Source organism: Brassica napus, chromosome A7 (genome assembly GCF_020379485.1).
Source record: "Brassica napus cultivar Da-Ae chromosome A7, Da-Ae, whole genome shotgun sequence".
Classification (NCBI taxonomy): Eukaryota; Viridiplantae; Streptophyta; class Magnoliopsida; order Brassicales; family Brassicaceae; genus Brassica; species Brassica napus.
In genome coordinates this window covers 158,179-179,773 of record NC_063440.1, presented here as the reverse complement: position 1 = coordinate 179,773, position 21,595 = coordinate 158,179, and the positions used below count along the sequence as shown (strand labels likewise).

Genomic DNA, 21,595 nt, shown 5'->3' with positions numbered 1-21,595 from the left:
ACCTACCTACTCATAATATTCAGACAAAACTATAATCCCTTCCGGTTATGCTTAATGAAATGAAGAATAATTGCACAAATCAGGAAACCTCCGCCGCCGCTGCCGGAGGAAAGAAGAAGCGTCGGCGAGAGGAGGAGGAGGAAGTCGGTTGCAGTCATGCTGCGAATGAAGATGAATGTTTTTCTCTCCGTGAGTCCTCGAATCCTTCCCCTCGATTTTGATTTTGTATGTAGCCTGACTTTGGGATTATATGTACGAAGAGGATGAACTTACCTTTAGCGATACTTCTGTGGCGCTTCGGATGATGCGGTCTCAGTTTCCTCGCATTGACCAGGTTCCATTCCATCTCTTATTAAAATCAATTCGACATTCTCTCTGAGTCCCGTTCGTTCTCGTTTAATTCACCTGCTTAGGCTTCGGTGCCGCCATTCATATTACAGTCGCAATTGTACAGTAGCGTCAACGATAGAACCCAAGTCGATAGAGAACTTGAGGTATTGCGTATTGCTTTCCCTCTCTCTACTCTAACCAACCACATAGTTTCTCATATTTTCCTTTTTGAAAAGTTCCTACTTTTGGATTCTATCTTTAATCATCTCAATTTGGTGCAGCGGTTACGAAGGGATAAAGTTGTTCGTGTTTTCAAACTCAACACTGGACAAGATGATCATGCCATCATCTTTCTGGATGACTATCTAAACCAGGTTGGCTCTGCTACTGCTCTCCTTCCTTCTCGTCTATTTTAAATTTTCGATATTGAAAAGTGATAATCTTCTCTCTTTGTAATCAATCCACTCCAATATGTTTTTAAGGTTGATCGAATAGCCAAGAGGATGGAAGAGAAGAAACAGAGTGATACTGATATTTTCAAGTGGTTCAAAGAGCATGTCCTTGATTCTAAACTTGAACCCAGTATTGCACATCATGAGCTTGTGAGACTCCTCTCTCTATACTGATCTTGTGTTTTTCTCTTGTATAGAGTTTTCAACTAAAATACAATGCAGTGTTCGCTCTTATCATTGGGTGGAAATGTGAAGGATGCTCACATCACTCTCTTAATTAACGCTGGCCTTCTCGTATGTAAATATTAATAATCATATCCTCCTCCTCCATTTTTTTTTTTTTTTTAACACTTCAAACACCATTTTCTCTCTCAGACACGCCAACTTATCGATCCAGACATGTACTGGTTCGCCATTCCCGGTATTGGCAAACTGTGGAAGGCTTTACTGCAGGCAACCTCCTCAAATAAAACAAAACTTTTCTTCCTAAGTGATCGTCAACCTTTTTCTCTAACTCTCTCAATCTGATATATGATCAGGGAAGGAAGGAGCTACTCTCCTTGCTAAAGCGAAAGCGACATAAAGAGATGTTCTTGGCCGAGCTTGAAAAGAAACGACTCCGCTACTCTCCTCTTGATATGAGATTTCACATTCGAGATCTCATTGGCTCCGGTCACCTCAAAACTTTTCAAACCACTTCTGGTTTGGTTGTTCGGGTTTCAACCGACTAACCCCTATTTTGACATTATATACAATGTTGTCAATTCATCCGATTTAGCTCATCATCTTTCTTGTTAAGTGAAATCTCTTTATTGTTCATTGATAAGAATTTATAAAGAGTGAAGTTAATAAATCCATAGACGATTGTTTTTTTCTTCTTCTTACAGAATAGTTGAAATTGTACCCTTTCTTATACACACATAAATTAACTACTAGTATCTCTGCTTTGATTCTGTTGATGAACACTTGGGCTCTCTCGTCTATTCCCTTCTCTAGAACCAATTCTGGCTTATGGACGTATACAACCCCTTTTTAGAAAAACACTGGAGTCTGTCTCAAAGAGACTTCTCTGGTCGGTGGATTGAACGGTTGTCGGAAGCTTATGTACTGTACAGGGTTAGGTGTTTGGTTTTGGATCTCCGAGTCTGGAATTTGGCGGCTAAGCTCTTCCATGCTATTTTGGAAGCTTATAATTCTCAGGCAAGTGATGACCCAAGAATGATGGCAAAGATTCAGAGGAGAGAAGAAGCTCAAAACTCAAGAGCGAGATAAGAAAAGATTGATTATATACAAGTTGGTGTTGAGCTTAGTTCGGAAGACGCAATAAATATTCCACTTACTGCTGCTACTTAAAATACTCACTCATTAGTAATAATAAAAAATCTGGTAATCAGTCAATGGATAAATTCATATAGAGATTAAAATATTCTCCCAGGCACAGTTACCAAGGGTTTCGCTACCTTTTGTCAAACACCTTTCACCACCGTATCAACCTCCCCGCTCAGCCGCATCTCAACCATGAACCACCGCATCTACTTTCTGATATCGTAGATCTGCGACGGATCTGATTCCCCTGGAGCACCACCCTTTCCCCCAGAGTATTATGTCGTCTTGTGAAGCATTTATTACAGATCTGGTTGGGAAGATGATGTTAGTGAAAAATCAAATTTACTGCTCACTCACGGATGGTCAGCAAGAAGATTTGGTTTAACTCCAGCTGGCCCTCGTTTTACTGTCTAGTACAGTCAACAACATACCTTGTCACTAAGGTCCTACTCAAGCGGTAGTTTCGGAAGTTACTGCGTCTCACTGCAGTTGTGGAAAAGTTTCTACCTTTACAGTTGAATACTGTTGTGTTATAGAATGGCATATCGAAGCTCAAGAAAAGACAAAGGGAAGTGGATCCCAGACCCACCTAGAGAAGCCCGTCGCCCCCCCATTAAAATTCCTCAGGGTGATACTGCATCTCTCATCGAAGAGCACAAACTCACGCTCATTGGGCGTGTAACAAACCCCAAAATCCAGAAAACTCGTGCGTTGGTGGATTTCTTCCTCAGCCAGTGGAGAGTGTCTGGTAATATCACTGGGAGAGACCTGGGGCCTCTAATGTTCCAATTCAAGTTTGAGTCGGAAGAAGATCTACAAATGATACTAGCAAAGGCTCCATTCCATTTTAAAAGGTGGATGATGATTCTTCAGAGGTGGGAGCCTGTGGTCTCCGACTTCTTCCCGGCTCTCATCCCGTTCTGGATCACAGTGCATGGTTTACCGCTTCACTGCTGGACAAAGCCGGCTCTAGATACTATTGGTAATGAGTTGGGCCCAGTAGAAGGCTATGAAGTGGAAAAGGGAAGGATAAGAGTACTCATCAATGGGTTAAAACCTTTAGAGATGAAGCTAGACATCAGTGTTGCAGGTGAGATCAAACAAGTAGAACTGGAATATGATAACCTGGGGAAGCACTGTTTCCTCTGCTTCTCACTGTCACATGAGAAAGAGGACTGCCCCTCGCAGAGGGCACTCGCAAATAACAGAGGCCATGAGAATTATAGGATGGGTATCTCCCAAACGCGAACTCTGGATCGTTTGGATGCAGATAAAAGGAAAGCGTTTGAGAGAAAACAGATTCGGTCTGAAGCTCCCCAATGGCAAAGTTCCCGTAGCAGAGACATAGAGTGGAAGGAAGACAAGAACTTTCGCTATAACTATGGAGCTAGAAGGGACCCAAATTTCAGCACAGGCTCCAAGCGTACTTACAAAGCAGAGGAAGAAAACCGTAGACCTGCGAGAGAGAGACTCTCTTTCACAAAGGAGGATACCTCCTCGGGACGCAACGAACCCCTTTCCAGAGCGGCATCTCTTAACCCAAGAACAGAATGGAGGCCAGTTGCCAGCGGGTCCCAAAGAGGAATCTCCAAATCTGTGCAGTCTCTAGTATCGCATACTCCCTCTCCCAGACCCCAAAGGGAAGGAGGATCTAGCATACAAGAGTTTTCACAAACAAGAAGGCAGATCTCAGGGGACGGAAGCCAACTTTCAAATGAGCGCCGATCTGCCCTGGAACGACTATCTCTCCCAGCGGAAAGAGTCCCACTCCTCCATGGAGGGGTTGCAAACGCTGAATCAGGAAGACTTCAGGAAGTCGACATACAGTACCTGGAAGAGTTAGTTCCCATTGAAAGGGGGAATAGTGTGCCGTCTTCCTCACGAAATCCTGGGAGAAATAGCTTGAACCTTGTGGGGGGTACTAATGTATCGTCTACCTCACGGAACCTGGGGATGAGCAATGAGAACCTGTATGATGCCACTCAAGAGCGCTCTCCAATTAGGACTCTAAGCGAGGACAGGGTCCACGTATCTCTTAGATTGGGACCTCTCTTCGACTCAGAGGAGGAGGTCAGCCTAAACCTTCCGATAGAAGCATCGAAATCAAAAAAAGGCAAGGCTCCAGCGACCACTAAGGGACAAGCTGTGAGAAGCAGTGGACCAAGCTCGCCTGCCTCAAGAAAGAGAGGTCCTAAGAGCCTGGTGCTAGGACCGGTAATAAAAAGGAGGAGAGTTGTTAAAGTTCAGAACTCACCTAAAAGGAGGATCACTAAGGATGCAGGCACTAGTGGTGCGGGGAATAAAAAACCTGCTACAGCTGCAAATGTGATCCAACCTCGAGCTACAATTATTCCAGCAACTAAGAAGAAGGGAACGGATTTTCGGTCCGGTCCAAAACCTCTTCCTTAGTCAATATGAGTTGGAACTGTCAAGGTATCGGGAGCGACCTTACAGTTCGTCGTCTGAAAGAGTTCTGTGCCAAGAAGAACTCACCAGACATAATGTTCCTGATGGAAACAAAAAGACAAGATGAAGATGTTCTCAAGATGTATCGAAGCACGGAATTTAAAAATCACTTCACTGTCCCGCCTCAGGGATTAAGTGGGGGCTTGGCCTTGTCTTGGAAGGACAATGTGCATCTTGAAGTGTTGTTCTCTTCACCAAATGTAATAGATACACGGATTGAGTTCAATGATAAGAAGTTTTTTGTATCGTATATCTATGGTGCTCCAAACAAAGAGGATCGTCCAGAATTCTGGCGCCTTATCACTGAGATAGGACTAGGGAGAACAGACCCGTGGCTACTAACTGGCGACTTTAACGATCTCCTCGACAATTCTGAGAAAGTGGGAGGACCGTTGAGATGGGAAGGATCGTTTTTGTCGTTCAGGAACTTTGTGTCACAGTATGGGTTGTGGGATCTCCAATTCTCAGGAAACTCCCTCTCTTGGAGAGGTACAAGATACACCCACTTCATTCAGTCACGGTTAGATAGAGCTATGGCTAATCTGGATTGGATGGAGATGTTCCCGGCAGCAAGGAGCGAATACCTTCGTTTTGAAGGATCCGATCATCGCCCTCTTCTCACACATTTTGACCAACATCTGAAGAAGAAGAAAGGCATGTTCCGGTATGATCGCAGGCTGAGTGACAAACCGGAGATACGGGATATAGTTGAAGCGACTTGGAAAGCCTCTGCTACGGACTCAGTGCTCACAAAGCTAAACCAAGTTAGACGAAGGCTTGTAGACTGGGCAAAACAACAAGCCATCTCAGCAAAAGAACTCATCAGCCTAAACCAGGAACGCTTGGAAGCTGCCCTATCTGACAGAAGCCCGAATGCAGATCTTATTGAGAGCATAAAAAAGATTCTTGAGACGGCTTATGCGGAGGAAGAAGCTTTCTGGAGGCAAAGAAGTCGAATACAATGGTTGAACGGTGGGGACAGAAATTCGAGCTACTTTCATGCTGTCACTAGAGGACGCAGAGCCTGCAACAAATTTTCAACCATCGAGAATATGGCAGGACAATCTTTTTACGAGGAGAGCCAAATTGTAGATGCCTTTGCACGCTTCTATCAGCAGCTATTCACTGCCGGTGTTACGAACTCGGAGGCAGTAGTGGCAGAGGCGATCTCGCCTAGAGTTACCACGGAGATGAATCAAAGTCTGATAAAAATCCCGGACATGGTAGAAGTACAAGCAGCGGTTTTCTCGATAAACTCTGATAAAGCTCCGGGGCCGGACGGTTTCTCGGCGGGATTCTACCAAACCTTTTGGGAGGTGATTGGAGAGGATGTGTACAGGGATATAAAGGATTTCTTCGAGTCCAGCTTCCTACACCCGCGGCAGAACGAAACCCATCTCAGATTAATCCCGAAAGGAACAAATGCAAAGACAGTTGCGGATTACCGGCCTATTGCGCTCTGCAATACTCATTACAAGATCATTGCAAAGATCCTGTCCAAGCGGCTCCAGCCTCTTCTCCAGGGTTTGATCTCATCGTCGCAATCGGCCTTTGTCCCTGGGAGAGCGATTGCGGATAATGTCTTGATCACACACGAGGTTCTCCACTACCTCAGACAGTCCGGTGCTCGTAAGCATGTATCTTTGGCAGTTAAAACGGACATGAGTAAAGCGTACGATAGGATCGAGTGGAGTTTTCTGAAGAATGTGTTACGACAGATGGGCTTCCACGAGACATGGATCTCTTGGATTATGGAATGCGTCTCCTCAGTGTCGTATTCTTTCCTCATAAATGGAGGTCCGCAAGGAACAGTCTGCCCAACACGAGGGCTACGACAGGGGGATCCACTATCTCCGTACTTGTTCATACTCTGTACGGAGGTTTTATCGGGGCTGTGTAACAAAGCTCTCGAAAATGGATCCCTACCAGGAGTGAAAGTCGCGCGTAAATGCCCGCCGATAAATCATCTCCTCTTCGCCGACGATACCATGTTCTTTGGAAAAGCAAATGCAGCAAGCTGTGCGACTTTGCTCACCATCTTGGACAGGTATGAAAAGGCATCGGGGCAGTGTATCAACAGAGCAAAATCGGCTATAACATTCTCATCCAAAACAAGCCAGGAATGCAGAATCCGGGTAAAGAGAGAGCTGAACATAAGCAATGAAGGGGGTATAGGAAAATACCTCGGCCTCCCGGAGCATTTTGGTAGAAAGAAGAGGGATATCTTTGCCTCTATAGTGGACCGGATTAGACAAAGAGCTCAGAGCTGGACGAGTAGGTTTCTATCTGGCGCAGGAAAGATGGTCCTACTGAAAGCAGTCCTTGCCGCTATGCCGACATATGCCATGTCTTGTTTCAAACTACCGGTCTCGCTCTGCAAACAGATACAATCGGTTCTTACTCGTTTCTGGTGGGACGTTAAACCAGAGCTCAGGAAAATGAGTTGGATATCATGGGACAGACTCACCCTTCCAAAAAGCGCAGGAGGGTTGGGGTTCAGAGAAATCGAGGTGTTCAATGATGCTTTACTAGCAAAACATACTTGGAGATTACTCAAAAACCCGAACTCCCTGCTTGGCCAGATTTTACTCAACAAATACTGTAGGGATTCTGATCTCCTCTCCTGCTCGGCCCCAAACTCAGCATCTCATGGATGGAGGGGTATTTTGGCGGGACGGGAAGTTATCAGGAAAGGAGTGGGGTGGTCGTTGGGAAATGGAGCAACCATAAGGGTCTGGAGTGACAAGTGGCTGTCTCCTGAAGCCCAAATCTCACCCATGGGACCTCCTACTGAACAAAACCAGAACCTACGAGTTAGGGACTTGATGCTTCCCAACTCAGCTGACTGGAATGTGGAATTGATAAAACGCCATCTACCGCAATATCAGGCGCAAATCATGAAGCTATCGGCGTGTGCAGCACAAGAAGATGAGCTGGTCTGGCTACCGGAGAAATCAGGGAGCTACTCAACCAAAACAGGGTACGCACTGACCAAAATTCACAATGGTGACCCGGTACAAACATTCAACTGGAAACGCTATGTATGGAGTGTCGAATGCTCGCCAAAAATCAGACAGTTCTTATGGAAGCTGAAGAATAATGCTCTAGCAGTAGGGGAAGCTCTGGTTAGGCGTGGAATGCAAGTTGAAGGAAACTGTAAGAGATGTGGAGCTAGTGAATCTGTTTTCCATGTGATGTTTGAGTGCCCTATAGCGAGAAAAGTCTGGGACCTGGTACCAGCTATGGCAATTCCATCTCGAGCAGTTTGCAACTCGTTGGAGGACCTCCTTATATCGAGCTCCCGGATGACAAATCTACCACCAACAGGTCTGTCTAAACCCTTATACCCATGGTTACTTTGGGTCTTGTGGACTAGCAGAAATCAGTTCTTGTTCGAAGACAAGTCTTTCTCAGAAACAGAGATGTTAGCAAAAGCGATTAGAGCAGCGAAGGAATGGCAAGAGTCTCTGCCTCCCCGAAAACAAAGCTCTGTTTCAAATAAAGACAACGTCAGTTCGAACTCTCATCAAGTTCCGGAAGTTGCTAGCATATTATACTCGGATGCTGCCTGGAATGCTTCTTCTCTTGCAGGTGGACTTGGCTGGATTTGTACGAACTCAGCAGGGTCTTACCGCTTCCAAGGAACCGAGACTAAACGCTATATTGCCTCAGCCCTAGCAGCAGAAGCGTTAGCGTTACTTGCAGGCCTCTCAAAGGCTGCTTTCTCTGGCATCAAAGACGTGATCTGTTTATCGGATTCAAAAAGTCTTATTGATATAATCACAGGAAACAAGGCTGTGGTTGCTATTAGAGGGATACTCCATGACATTGGCGTGTTGAGTGCTTCCTTCAACTCTATCTCGTTTCGATTTATTTCTCGTGTTTGTAACGAACCGGCTGATAGGCTGGCAAAAAATGCTTTGTTTCAGCTCTCTAACAGTCTCTCTGAGATTGCTAGTACTGATGAACTTTAGGTGCTTAAATGAATGAATGAAGGTTTGAACAAAAAAAAAAAAAAAAAAAAAATCTGGTAATCAAACCAATTCTGGATTGTGTAGATATATATATATAGTTAACCGTTTTTCCTTTTATATAACTTCGAGATGAAAATTATATAAAACTGGAAAGCAGGCCATTTTTTATGTCACAACTTACTGATAAAAATGAAGACAAAAACATAATGACAATCAATAACGAATTGTAAATGTTTCTTATTTTCCGAAGAGTGTATTATCCCCTTAGGACTAACAGAAGTAAGAACCCTTCAAAAAAGAGACATGGTGGGGACTAATCAAATACATGTCAAAACTTATAACCCAAAAACATGGGAACCTCAATTCTTCCCGAGGAAGAAGAACACGAAAAAGGAGGGAAACGAGTGGGCAAGATTTTGAGTAAATAATACTCTACTCATACGTTGCAGAGAGCAAGAGTGAGAATGATATAAAAGAGGCTTAGCTTTAAGGTATAAACCAAAGAACGATTTTAAATGAGAGCTTGAGCAGCACCAAGTTTACATATATCTCTGAGCCTCCAAATGGGATACATAGATTCCTCCCCTGCCTCCACTTGTTGCATTGCCCACTTGTAGTACACCGAATGTATCGTGTCCTACATCCATCACACACCCAACATAGTTTTAGAGCAGTGTAGATTAATATAATGCTTTTCTGGTTTTGATTTATATCACTGGTACACAGTTTCTATACATACCTGGCCTCCTTCTTTGATATTGCCCTTCTTGTCACGAACACAGAAGATTTCTTGCGTTTGGAACTGTCATCAAAGATGATGATACAATCCATGAAATGCACATCTTAACAAAAGTATGACCTCTCATAATTTAAAAAAAAAAAAAATCATTTACCCTGACTATGATTGTGGGTGTAGTTCCCATCATCTTTGTCTCTTCAACTTCTACTTCCGATATATGCAGAATCTGAACAACACAAAAAAAAAAGAAAAAATTGAAGCCAACTGACTCACGGGCTTTACATGATCTCATGGTGTGAACCAAGTTTTAACAAAACAACCTTTACCTTGTGATCGAAAAAAAGATCATGGCCTTTTAAAGCTGCGAGCTCTGCAGTGCACCGTTCAATCACTTCCGGGCTACAATACTTCTTCAGTGTCTCAGCATCTCCCTGGCTCGGAGATGGGAGACTAATTAGAGGCCACAAAACAATCAAATACGGGAGTGTAGATGATCCATACTAACCTTGCTATATGCACTCAAGACTGGTTTGATGGCTTCATGTACTTCTGCAGCAAAGTCCGTCAAGGAGAACGATCTATGCAAGAAAGTGATAAAAGAGTTATAATTAACCGAGGGGGCCACATTTTTCAAACTAATTACTCAGCATGTATCACTTACGGATCTCGGCGGCGTATCTCCTTATAAGTTGATCCAGAATCTGTTTCGTTAAACACTGCCTCATTTAAGCTGCCAAACACAACACACATATATATAGGTTGTTGTAAGTAAGTTCATATTTAACGAAATAATAAGGTGGGAGCAGTTAGAGCATACTCCTGAATTTTGTGAACAATGGGATTGTCACTGGTTTCCCATCTTTCCACAACATCCTCTGCAATCTACACAGTCAAGATGCATTTGCCAATTAAAAAGTACAAAACAGTATCATCAAAGAGACTATTGTAACATAAGATCTCTGAACGAAATGAGTAGAGAGAGAAAATGGTTCGTTACCTCTTGGCTCTTGTTGACAACAGGCTCACTTATCCCGCTTAGACGTTTAAAAGCAGGATGAGCTTGCATCTAAACCAAAATTCAAAGTAAACAAGAGAAATATAAAACATGGCATAAGAGGAAAAGACGAAGAGATGGTCGCTGTTACCTTTTCTCTTAAAGATTCCCATTTCTTTTGCCACTTGGACTGTTTTGTTGGAGTAACAACCAGATCAGTTCTTGTACTTTTCACACCTGTAAATGGAGGGGGAGGCGTGTATTCCAGGTGCTTCTTTTTAGGCGTGCCTCCTCGCAACTCATCCTTCACAATGTCAATTCCCTTCCTCGCTATGTCAAGGGGCGAAGAAATGCTTGATCTAATTTTTTCAAATAATGTATGTTGACCTCCCTCAGTAGTGCCTGATTGCTGCTGCTGCTGGTGGTTTTCCTCTTTAGAGTTTCCTGTGCCTGATGAACTTGCTGACTCTGCATTCTCCTCTTTACCAAGCTTGAATGACTCCTTCACCTGATCACAAAAAAAGAAAATGCATAACCAAATTTAACACCCAAAAAATTGCAACAATTGACCACTGAAAGCACTAAAAAGAGCGGGTTTCCAGCTAAAACCTCTTCTGTGGCCGCTGAGAACGTGTCTTTCACACTTGAAGAGACCTGCGCCATCAAAGCTGTTTGGTAAGAAACAATCCTATAGTCTTCAACAGTGTACAGAGTTTGGGTCCTCATACATATAAATAACGTTCATAAGTACAGCAAACGGTTTCAGAAAGAGGTAAAAGAATAAGCACATTCTTAACACAGACAAACCAAAAACAAATGCAAAACCAGCAAAGAAGAGCTTAGGAAATAATTGCACTTGTTCTATATAAATATCGATAATGCCGCTCTAGTACCTTCTTAGCTACAGATTCAGCCTCGGTCCAGACACCATCAACTTGCTTGTAGAGCTGCTCAGTCTTTTCTTTAGTTCTGCGTTTGTTTTGTTTTTTTATTTCATTCATAAGAAGCTTCCTTTGAAATACAAAAGTCTGTCTCAAAGTAAGATGAAGAAAACTTACTTAACTTTGAGGTCCTCTTTGACACCTTTAAGCTCTTCTGCCTTTTCCTTGAGCTCCTTGACTGTTTTTTGGAATTCAGGATTGCTGCCAAAATGTAAACAAGAACTTTGAACTAACAACATCTCATCCACTATAACAATTGGCATCAAAAAAAAAAAAAGAAGATACCTTTCAGCTTCCCCTCTAATTTTCTTGGACAAGTCGCTGAAAATGCTGAACCGGCGATTAATCGAACACCCAATGGCTGGCATGAAGCCTCCTAGTCTTTCCCCCGCTCTCTACAAAAACCAAAAAAAAAAAAAAACAAATCGAATTCAGCCCGGTTCGCAATCACAAACAGTAGAAACAACAAATCGATACGATAGACGCACGGACCCGTTGATGCGCCAACCGGGGGAAGAGAGGCTGCCTTGTGATGAGTAAATCTCGAATCAGCTTTCTACTCGCCATTACAACGATCCTCCAAATTCGAAAAGATGAAAACTTTTGCCTTGAGAAACAAACCAATTTGGCCTTTAAGCCCTAAAGATGCAGCATTCGCTAAACCTTCTTCTGGGGTTTCTCTTTCCGACCTGTTCGGTAACACGGATTACTATGTTCCGGACATGTTTCCAAATTCGCTCGTCTCTGTTTTTGGGCCATTAGCCTCGTAAATAAGTTTAAGAGGGCCCATAACATTGTAAGAGCCGAATTGAACGATTGAGGCCCATAACATTGAACGATTGAAAACCCCCCCCCCCCCCCCCCCCCCAAACATGTAAATGTGTACTTCAAACCCATCACCCCCAATGTATTTTATTAATTAGCACTTGTTCTCAGGTATAAATGAGATTTAGGCATGTAACTACTATTTGTTTATTCAATACAAGAGAAATACAACAAGTAGAAGAACCAGTTTATGAGTCAGGGCAGACATATCCTTGAGCCGGCAAAAGTTTCAAGAAACCTCATCACCACCATGAGCAAATGTTTCCCCAGCACGAGGATGACTGGCGGTTTACTATGGACATTGTTGTGCATATACAATTTTTCGATTGTATTTTTTGATACTTTGCTTGAAAGGTATCTAACAGGACAAAAAAAAAAAAAAACATGTGCCTTGCATATCTGTACAAATGATACTGCCATCTACAAGCCACACCACATACATTAATTAACATATTGCACTTTGGGTAGGGATCATCAAACTTATAATAATATAGAAAACAGAATCACCTGGAATATAGGCAGTACAGTGTCAGGATCCCTAGCCGATACCACTCAACAAGTGGAAGTTCATTCATGAGAGAGGTAATAGACAAGCAAAATTCAATCAAACAAACAAAAAACCTATTAGAATATGATCCCCACCACCAGCCACAACCGAAGAGATAGAAGTTCCAAAGGTAACAATAGCTCCAAACAATGATGTCAAGGAAACTCAAAATTCTGCAGAGCAAATTCAGGGACCAGAATGCATATAAACAGTCTGAGTGTCGGAGAAAGTAGCAGGTACACAGACGATTCAGTAATTAGCCGTTTGTGAATTTAATAGCACTGGAGTGGAGTATAAACAATCAACAAAGTCTAATAGAATTTTTTAAAAAGGCTTAGCATGAGAGTCAAGCAAGTACAAGCGCACACGCCACCACCAATCATGCTTTTACACAACTACAAATAGGCTTCAAACTCATATGAAATTAACTCACATCACCTTTGCAGCAACATCATAATATACATACGTACCAAATGGCTGACTATGTTCAATTCCCCTTCTACCCACCACCCTCCGATCAACATCCCCACCCTTCTCCATTCCCAGCTCCACCGCATCACCCGCTTCAACCACCGCCTCCTTCTTCCTACATTTCCCCACCTCCTCCGCATCACCCACTTCAACCCCCGCCTCCTTCCCACTTTGTTCCTCCACCACCACCTACTCCTCATTTCCCACCGCCACCTTATCCTCGTCCCCATCATCCACCCCCTCCACCTCACGTTCTTCCACCACCACCACCACCACCACCGGGGCACCATTCAACTGTTATAGTTGTGGTTGTTGTCTCTCTTGGCGGTTTGTTTTTTCTTGCGTTCCTCGCTGCTGCTCTGTTCTGCTGTGTCAAGAAAAGAAGACGGTCTTCTCAGAAGACTGAAATCACCAAGTTTGATGAACACCTCAAAGTGGAAGAAGTCATAGTTCCAGGACCCCATGGCGAACCAACCAGAGTGGTCATGCTTGAAGAAGACATTCATTTGGAAGCGGATATTCTCAAGTCTGAAAAGCTTAGCAGAGCTCCTCACCTTCATACAACCGGAGGACATGCGATTGATATATCAGAGCCAAATCATCACCTTACTGAGCAGAAGTCCTAGCTCAGGAGACCGGAAACAAAGAAAGATATATATCATCAGGCCTAAATGTAATCAATCATCTATTCCACCATCTAATGAATAATGACAATTTATGTTAATCAAAATCTTCAAATCCAAAAGTTTATAGCACTCTGTTTTTGTGTCCTGTCAATTAAACAAACTCCATACCACTCTATAGCACACACAAATAAAAAAATATTCACTGTGTCATATGTTAGGTTATGGCTACATGGAACCACTTTACCATCTCCAAAATGTTTACAAGAACTAGGTCAAGTCTGATACTATATAACATAGAGTATAAGAAACCTAATACAGAAAGTAACAAAAACAGTTGTTATTGCAGGAAAACTAACAAGAGAGGGGATGAAGCATTGAGATAACCAAACTATTAAGGCATGTGTGATAGGACAACACTTATCATCATCAGTATAAACATAAAAGCAAAAGTTCCTACATGACCGATCCAAATGTTACAGAACCACCACAAGTACCAACTTATGTGTGACATAACTTTTATTGTACCCTCCAAAATACAGGATAACGAATCATCTGCGACAATTAAGCAACAAAAAAAAGCCCCACTTTTTAAGTGGGGGGAAAAGGAGGAATCATCGTCATCATCTTCTTCTGCTGGCTTGTCTCTGTCATATCTCGTACAAATACTTCTCAAACAGTTTCATGTGTTCAGTTTGGAGAGCAATGGCCACGGATAAGCTGCCATCATTTGTAGGACTTGGTAGCACAAACGACAAACCCTCGTATGGGATTCCACCAGGTCCCATGAATATGGGACGCCCCCAACCAAAGTCTGCATCGTAAATTGGTAACCTGACCCAGCTCGTGATTCCCAAGTTTGGACACTTGTAGGTATGTGCACCTCGGACCAGGGCTGAGAGATCAGGCTGCATCTCCAGGTAGTCGAGAGCTGACCTCAGATAGTTATCGTCCATGCGAGCCAAAACATCATGGATCAGTCCAGCAGCATACCACGTCGGCTTCGACAGCAGATCCCCCGCAACAGCCAAAGGTGTGGCAGTGAATATGACGTTGCCAAAGTAACCAGGGGGCAGCTGAGGACGCAGTCTTGACCTTCCATCGGTAGCAATGTACAGTTTGGTCTCCTGATCGTCCGGAAGCCCGCGGGCCTTACCCACAGACCTCCACACATGACCAGCCAACATCTCGTAGGAGCTGTAGCTAACCGTGTTGCCGTCCTCCTTGGCTTTAGCCTTGAGAGAAACAAGCTGGTCGCGCGATAATTTGAAGATGGAGACGGTGGTACTGTCAGGGGATGACTTGGAAGGATCGAGAGGGATCTTCATGGAGGGGGCAGGCTGGTACTCAACGTGATCGAAGGCAGGCTGAGGAGGGTCCCTGGCGCGGAGGAGGGTGCGGTCAATGAAAGGGGGGATGGTAAGGTCGAGACCGCGAGCCATATCAGACCAGGTGTTGATGAAATGGAGACCGGAGAAACCGTCGGCGGCGTGGTGTTGCATACCAACACCAAGAGAAGCTCCACCACATTTAAAATAGGTCACCTGTCAACTTTGGTATCAATATTCACTCGCAACTAATAGTATTATAACTATAAAGAAAGGCAGTTGTTTGTTCCCAAAAGATAAAAAAAAAAAAAAAAAGAAAGACACGTTTTAGATTCCAATTAATAAATTAAAAAAAAAAGGGAAGCTGACCTGGAGAACGAGGAGCGGGAAGGAATGAATGCCAGGGGAGTGATCAACGTCGGGGATAAGCTGGCGGAGGTCGAGGGTGGGAGCGAAGTCTCCGAAGTCGTCGATGAGGGAGGGAGTATCGGCGACGACGAAGAGAACACCGGCGGCGTTGCAGTCGATCTCGATACGACCATCGTCGTCCCTCTTCAAGCGGCCAGCCATGGGGTAGAAAGGGACCAGGGCCTTGGCGAGGGCCTCCTTCATCACCCCAGGGTCGAAGAAATTGGAGGCGCCGGTGGGTCTGTAGAAGTAGACGCTCGGAGTGTGGAACCTCGGGATGACCAGGTCAACGTTCGAGTTCCACAGGTAAGTGGAGGGGGTCTCGCCGGCGGGCCGGACCATGGTGGAATCGCGGATGTTTATTTTCATTGTTGGGATTGATACAATTACAATAAGTAGTGTTGAGAGATCTCGAGATTCCGATTGAATTTAGAGATCTGAGAATTAAGAGGAAGAATGTTGGATATATATAAATAAATATGGGTGGATGGCGAGACGTCGTTATCCTTCACCTACCGCGCCCGCCTACTCTCTCCTCTTTTTTTTCCTTTTTTCCATCTGTCCATCCGCGCTCCCACCAACTCTCTCCGTATTGCGATAATTCTCTTCTTTTTTTTTTCCATTTCTGAGTGTGTTGGGGTTGGTAAACCCCACACTTTGGATAACTCTCCCGTCTCCTCCACCTTCTCTCTCTCTAGCTATTAATATCTCCTAAGCCCAATTACACTTTGGGCCCAAAACATTTGACCCACATCTTCGAAATATGAGACAAGTTGGTCTTCTTCGAAACCAACGATACTCATCATTCATGTTTAGTTCTGGCGGTTCTCTGTAGATTTTTAAATGATAACCGTTAACAATTTTGGGGGTTTTATCATTTACGCAAAATCAGTTGCCACTTTCGGTTGGGTTCTTTACTTCCTGGTAGAGGAAATTTTTTGGGGGCGGGTCAAGAAATAAGCCTTATCTTAAGAACATTTAACATTCTAATATTACCCAAAAATTACATTAAAAAATAACAATTTTCGCGACAAAAATTAATTTAGTAAAGAAAAAGAAGATTAATTTTTTTTTTTTTTACAAGTAATGGAGTCTAGTCTTAACAAGGGATGGAGTGGGTGAACCAACGGAGGACTTTGACAGGAAGTTTGATGAGATCCACGGCGAAGTTAGCCAACGCAGCAAAACAGAAGCAACATGGGCACAAACAACTCAGTATCGTCCTGTCCAAACATATTATATAATTCTATCAATTTTAGTCTGAAATAACATTACCTTATTTTTTCTTTAAAAAAAAAGTAGATCTAGGGGATAATTTAGGAGAGGAACATAACCGAGAGAGAGATAGAGCGAGAGGGAATTGGATCTATGAATTTATATACACAAACATAATAATATAAAGAAAAAGAAAAAGGTAATTTAGTTACCCAATGATCCAGATGACAGCACCAACAAGAGATAGAAGGAGAGCGACAAGTGCAAATGGTAGCCCCAACAAGAAACCAAGTGGCCTACATTCTCCCATTCTTCTCTTCCCTTTTTCTCTCCCAAATTTAGAAGCAGACCACAAGTTCTGTTACGCAGAGAATGAGAAAGAGAAACAAGAGACTAGAGGTTTTAAACTAAATCAAAATCGATTAATATTATTAGTTCCACGACTCTGCTTAAGACTTTGTTTAACCCCCGTGACCACGCGGCGAGATTGAAACTACGATATTATCCCTGCGGTTTCTTTTTCTTTACTTGGATATAGTGAAAGTCAAGGGGGCTTTTTCGGTTAGTCAACCGTTTATGGTTCAGACTACTTGTCTTTCTGTCCGTCTGGGAAGTCCGAAGCTTCCTCTCTTTTTTTCCAAAGAGCAAAAGTTGAGTCAACAATGTGCCTTTATGGAAAACTTCTACGATCTCGTCAACTTTTCAAAATACCTCATTGGCTGAGTAAATACTAGTATCATATTTTTGTAGTCTTTATAATTTGCATCTCAATATCTCCAAACTTTCAATTCGATTTGATTTGCTTCAAAAATATGAGTATTTAGTTTTCTGGATATTTGCAAACTTATATTTGCGAATATTTACAGATATCATCTATTTTATTCAATACAAGTAAATTTAGAAAAAACTATACAAGTTTGTATTAAAAAATATATCTTTTACATAATATAAAATAAAAAATAAAGATTAGTGAAACTATATGTTCCATAAATTTTCAAAATTATTTTTTTAAACATAAAATTTTAGAAAATTGTGTTTATAAGGATTTTATATTCTTTTCTTAATTTAATACTTTTATAAATAAAACTAATAAAACTACATGTTAAAATAACAATTAGATAAAATTATACATTAACTTTAAGGTGATTATCCAGATATTGTTTCGTAGTAATATTTAGTTCACTGTTCCTGTCTTCTTGACATCTTGAAAGCACGTGAGGGGATGGATGCGTTTATATATTCTGTGTAACATAACTTGCAAATAGGCTTTTTGGTATTAGTCTCAGAGATTTGAGATTTCCCTATATGTACTTGTGGGTGAAAGAATATACTCAGATATTCTAGTCAATTTGTAAATACCCTGTAATCTAGGAGTATCTTACTTATATCTAACTGTCTCTTGTATATATGTACCTCGTTCTATGTTAATCAATCAAGAAAGTCTTACGACTCACTTTCAGTCCTTCTTTGCAGGTTGTTATAGCAGACGAATCACATTTTCTCGGGCAAAGGTATATCATCCCCTCATCGCTTTGTCTACCAAGCCTACTTTTATGTTATCTGCTGACTGATAAAAATCAGTTTTTTTTGGTGCAATTGTGAAACTTTTGTTACATTGTTAAATGAGTAATATTCTCATTGTGTAGTTTTGACAATAAATGAAATTTTACGATTTTAACAGAGCGATTTAATTAATTTAATTGAATTTTAAGTTTTGGAATATTTTCTAAATTAATTGGTTGATATTGAATAGTTAAGATATGCATAAATTTAGGAGTGGCATTGTCTTGTAAATAACTCTGAAAATTAAGGGAAAATTCTATTAGGTATTTTGCTTTAATAGTATAGACTAGATTTTGATCCGCGCTTTCAAAGCGCGGGTTTATTTTTTTTTTTCAATTGACAAATATTTAGTAAATGTCATATTTTCATATATTTGTGTTTTATTTTATAAAAGACTTAAACTTTTTATCTTTATTTATCGTATTTTATTTTAAATGATTATTTATATTTAAAAAATTAAATTTTATTTTTTTAATGAATTAAGTTGGTATAACTCTGATAAATTAATTTTATTATGGGGTTAATATTTTAATTAAAAAATTATATACTTTTAATAAAGATTTATACTTTTCAATAAAAAAATTCAATTATTTTTATGAATGTTTAATTATATTAAGAAAAGAAAAAATAATAATTAAGAATAGTTGAAAAAAAATTATTTGAACTTGGACTCAATGGCCCAAAGGAAAAAAAAAGTAAGAATTGAATCTGATTTTTTAATAGGCTCAAATGGCCCAAGAGAGATTTGATGTGGGCTGAATCCAAAAATAATGACCCAATATAGATTTGTTATTAATATTACTTAATTGCCCTTAAGGAAACATGCAATGTTAGTGAAGGAAAGGGCAGGTTAAGGTAATTATGACAATAGGATCCTGCTTTAATAGTATAGATTGTGAATTTATGAAAAGAAATGGGTCTTGGCCTTGTTTCTGATTAATGAAGAGTATGGAATTTTGTCCCACCTCGGTTGAGAGGGAAGAAAAGGAGCAATATATATATATATATATATGTTCCCATGACATGAGTGTGTAAAACGGCTCAGAGGAAGAGAGAGCTTCCCACGCGCGTGCCGCCGCTGGCGGTTCGGCGTAGGCGTGGGCTTGGGTCTTGGTAGAGGGCCTCCTGTCCAATAAGATTTTTTTGGACCAAGTTAAGCTCAACGTTTTACCATTTAATTTCCGAAAAAACGGTATGCATTTTATTTTAAACAACACGTAGTTCGTTTAAAAACAACACGTTGTCTTTCTTCTTGACGATAAGTTTAAACGAGAAAATATCTTGCAGAGGAAGTTTCGTAACACCTCGCCTCCGAGATCCTCGCAAGATTCCCGCCAACGTGCACACGTGCTGCATCAATTACTGAAAGTGACTCGTCTTCTCCTCTTTATATACTCGTCTCCTCCTTCATTTCTGATAACGTTTTTTACACAGTGAAAACCAGTAAATCCCTTCGCGTAAGTCCGAAAGTGTTTCGTAGATTTTTAGTTCGACAGGGCGTTCATGAGTGAAGCATGAATAGTCTACCATGGTTTTATCATGGGACTCGATATTCATACAGTCCCGTCTCACTATGTCTCTTTTGAATCGTCTTTTCCTTAACATCGCTTTTACTATTTCGTTTATGTCAAACCGGTTTTCCGGCTTCTACACCTTGATGGGTATATGTTCATTAGCCGAAGGAAGACAAAACAGAAAGAATGAGAGCAAAGGATCAGAATCTAAGATAGTTAGAGCTATATCCACATCTACGCAGCCTTCTCCTTAGCTGCACGTAAACGATAGCAAAAAGCAGGTGTTATCGAATTTATTCCATATTTTCAATATTTGTAGAACCAAAAGTCTTGGTATTGCATATTCTTAGAAGATTATTAAGATATAGTGATAATTCTATAAGTTTTAATCTAAATTTCTAAAGTCTTTTTATTACATAATTGTGATTAATAAAAACCAAAAATTAATAAACAAAAAATTATTTTATAAAAATTTTATTTTCACATTATTTTGTCTACCATTTTATTTTATTTAGAAGTAATATAGCTACAAAGTTCCCATAATTTGTTTCAAATCACATGTCACACTTTCTCACAATTTTTTTTGATTTAGTGTTTAACATAACACACACAATTGGTTAACCAAAAAAGCATCCTTAAATTATCTCCAATCATCAAACTATCTTATCAAACACTAATTCATTTAAAATTCCTATTTTAATTTATATATTTTTTAAAAATAATATTTTCATTTAAAAAAAAATTCTAAAATACATTTCTATTTTAATTAAATATTATTAACTAATTAAATACAGAAAAAATAATATCTAAAATTTTAAATAATGTGATGTCATTATTTTAGACATATATACTTAATATTAATTAATGTGAGATTCAGTAATTTTATTATATCAAAATAACATGATTCTACTTTTTATAAAATTTGTTAGAACTTTGTTATCATACATTGTAACAGTTTGTTATGCCACAAAAAATATATATCATTATTTTATAAATAAATTTCTTTTAAAATCAATTTATATTATATTTTTCATGTTTGACCTTACCAATTGTCGAACTTATCATCTATATTGATATTTTGCATCAGTACATTTGTCTTCGTGTTATAAAAACACAGGAAACTAATTAATTAGCAGTCATAGTAATATGTAAAACATATGTATTTCGACAAAAAAAAATTAAGTACATAAAAGTATAAAATAACCAAGAATACAACAAATAAGTTTTATTATTATTCACTCGTGTTTTATTTATGTATCATTTTTTTCTATTAAAAAGCATTCAAATTTTATTATAATCAAAACAATATCAACAAAATCTTAACTCTAGTCTCTTTATTAATATATTGTTTCCATTTTTCAATTTATATTGTAATAAAAAAATTCATTGATTAATATTATTTTAAATGATTTACCATATAATTTAGTTATAATCAAAGCTACCAGAATTATATTAATAGAGTATTAAATTTTATCTAGTATTAACATAATGTTCCATTTTTTATTTTTATATTATAATATTTTTTCATTTATTAATATTATTTTAAAAGACTTACTATCATAGAAAAATGGCTGATTTTTAAAAAATTGTATATTTGACTAGTTTACATTCATTGGGCAAAAGTTTTGAAGATATATACATATATATATATATATACATATATGTGTATAAGAAATATTATTAGGTTTAGGTTAATTATTTTTCCGTAATCAATGATTTATTGTATCGACTATTAATAGAAATATGTTTAAAATCATTGATAAAATTATTTCTATAACATCATATGTATTTATATGTATATTCTATATTTTGTATAATGAAATATATGATATTTAATTGTTTTTATAAAAATATGTTAATTCATCTATGTTTAAAATGT

At 39.9% G+C, this 21,595-nt stretch overlaps 5 protein-coding genes across 9 annotated transcripts; 2 read left to right on the top strand and 3 right to left on the bottom strand.

The window, feature by feature from the left end:
• The first annotated feature begins 15 nt into the window (after positions 1-15).
• LOC106357557 (serine/threonine-protein kinase 19 homolog) lies at positions 16-1,732 on the top strand. Of its 5 annotated transcripts, none has more exons than XM_013797238.3 (8): positions 16-189; positions 261-334; positions 414-494; positions 612-704; positions 813-932; positions 1,005-1,080; positions 1,158-1,235; positions 1,322-1,732. In XM_013797238.3, the coding sequence occupies exons 1-8, from the start codon at positions 48-50 to the stop codon at positions 1,363-1,365; spliced, it is 708 nt and encodes a 235-aa protein (XP_013652692.1). In that variant the 5' UTR covers positions 16-47; the 3' UTR covers positions 1,366-1,732. The 5 variants fall into 5 exon arrangements, with proteins under 5 accessions (XP_013652692.1, XP_013652690.1, XP_022544277.1 ...); XM_013797234.3 differs by having other exon boundaries at positions 17-189; positions 1,005-1,076; XM_013797235.3 differs by having other exon boundaries at positions 21-189; positions 441-494; positions 1,005-1,076.
• A 7,029-nt stretch (positions 1,733-8,761) lies between these two features.
• On the bottom strand, positions 8,762-11,969 carry LOC106357556 (mitochondrial import inner membrane translocase subunit TIM44-2-like). The gene is made up of 14 exons (XM_048737119.1): positions 11,715-11,969; positions 11,508-11,617; positions 11,340-11,423; positions 11,175-11,250; positions 10,891-10,935; positions 10,433-10,789; positions 10,285-10,353; positions 10,105-10,169; positions 9,949-10,017; positions 9,793-9,865; positions 9,614-9,718; positions 9,442-9,513; positions 9,288-9,350; positions 8,762-9,185 (listed from the first exon to the last, which is right to left on the bottom strand). The coding sequence occupies exons 1-14, from the start codon at positions 11,787-11,789 to the stop codon at positions 9,060-9,062; spliced, it is 1,389 nt and encodes a 462-aa protein (XP_048593076.1). The 5' UTR covers positions 11,790-11,969; the 3' UTR covers positions 8,762-9,059.
• An 885-nt stretch (positions 11,970-12,854) lies between these two features.
• Positions 12,855-13,820, top strand: LOC106357553 (protein TRACHEARY ELEMENT DIFFERENTIATION-RELATED 7). Its single transcript, XM_013797232.3, has one exon. It carries the CDS (start codon positions 13,068-13,070, stop codon positions 13,689-13,691), a length of 624 nt encoding a protein of 207 aa, XP_013652686.1. The 5' UTR covers positions 12,855-13,067; the 3' UTR covers positions 13,692-13,820.
• A 277-nt stretch (positions 13,821-14,097) lies between these two features.
• Positions 14,098-16,091, bottom strand: LOC106357554 (shikimate O-hydroxycinnamoyltransferase-like). The gene is made up of 2 exons (XM_048737118.1): positions 15,386-16,091; positions 14,098-15,232 (listed from the first exon to the last, which is right to left on the bottom strand). Exons 1-2 carry the CDS (start codon positions 15,791-15,793, stop codon positions 14,339-14,341), a joined length of 1,302 nt encoding a protein of 433 aa, XP_048593075.1. The 5' UTR covers positions 15,794-16,091; the 3' UTR covers positions 14,098-14,338.
• Positions 16,092-16,371: 280 nt separating this feature from the next.
• Positions 16,372-17,345, bottom strand: BNAA07G00400D (signaling peptide TAXIMIN 2). Its single transcript, XM_013795930.3, has 2 exons — positions 16,852-17,345; positions 16,372-16,647 (listed from the first exon to the last, which is right to left on the bottom strand). Exons 1-2 carry the CDS (start codon positions 16,947-16,949, stop codon positions 16,524-16,526), a joined length of 222 nt encoding a protein of 73 aa, XP_013651384.1. The 5' UTR covers positions 16,950-17,345; the 3' UTR covers positions 16,372-16,523.
• Between the last annotated feature and the right edge of the window lie 4,250 nt (positions 17,346-21,595).

Bases quoted from the DNA above. Each gene is read 5' to 3' on its own strand.
- LOC106357557 (XM_013797234.3), top strand. From the start codon at position 48: ATGCTTAATGAAATGAAGAATAATTGCACAAATCAGGAAACCTCCGCC. The intron at 495-611 runs GTATTGCGTATT...AATTTGGTGCAG, and splicing joins AAGTCGATAGAGAACTTGAG to CGGTTACGAAGGGATAAAGT. The intron at 1,236-1,321 runs GCAACCTCCTCA...ATATATGATCAG, and splicing joins TGTGGAAGGCTTTACTGCAG to GGAAGGAAGGAGCTACTCTC.
- LOC106357556 (XM_048737119.1), bottom strand. From the start codon at position 11,789: ATGGCGAGTAGAAAGCTGATTCGAGATTTACTCATCACAAGGCAGCCT. The intron at 9,719-9,792 runs GTTAGTATGGAT...TCTCCGAGCCAG, and splicing joins TCTTGAGTGCATATAGCAAG to GGAGATGCTGAGACACTGAA. The intron at 9,186-9,287 runs GTATGTATAGAA...TGATGGATGTAG, and splicing joins ATATCAAAGAAGGAGGCCAG to GACACGATACATTCGGTGTA.
- LOC106357553 (XM_013797232.3), top strand. From the start codon at position 13,068: ATGGCTGACTATGTTCAATTCCCCTTCTACCCACCACCCTCCGATCAA.
- LOC106357554 (XM_048737118.1), bottom strand. From the start codon at position 15,793: ATGAAAATAAACATCCGCGATTCCACCATGGTCCGGCCCGCCGGCGAG. The intron at 15,233-15,385 runs GTCAGCTTCCCT...CAAAGTTGACAG, and splicing joins TCCCGCTCCTCGTTCTCCAG to GTGACCTATTTTAAATGTGG.
- BNAA07G00400D (XM_013795930.3), bottom strand. From the start codon at position 16,949: ATGGGAGAATGTAGGCCACTTGGTTTCTTGTTGGGGCTACCATTTGCA. The intron at 16,648-16,851 runs GTAACTAAATTA...ATGTTTGGACAG, and splicing joins GCTGTCATCTGGATCATTGG to GACGATACTGAGTTGTTTGT.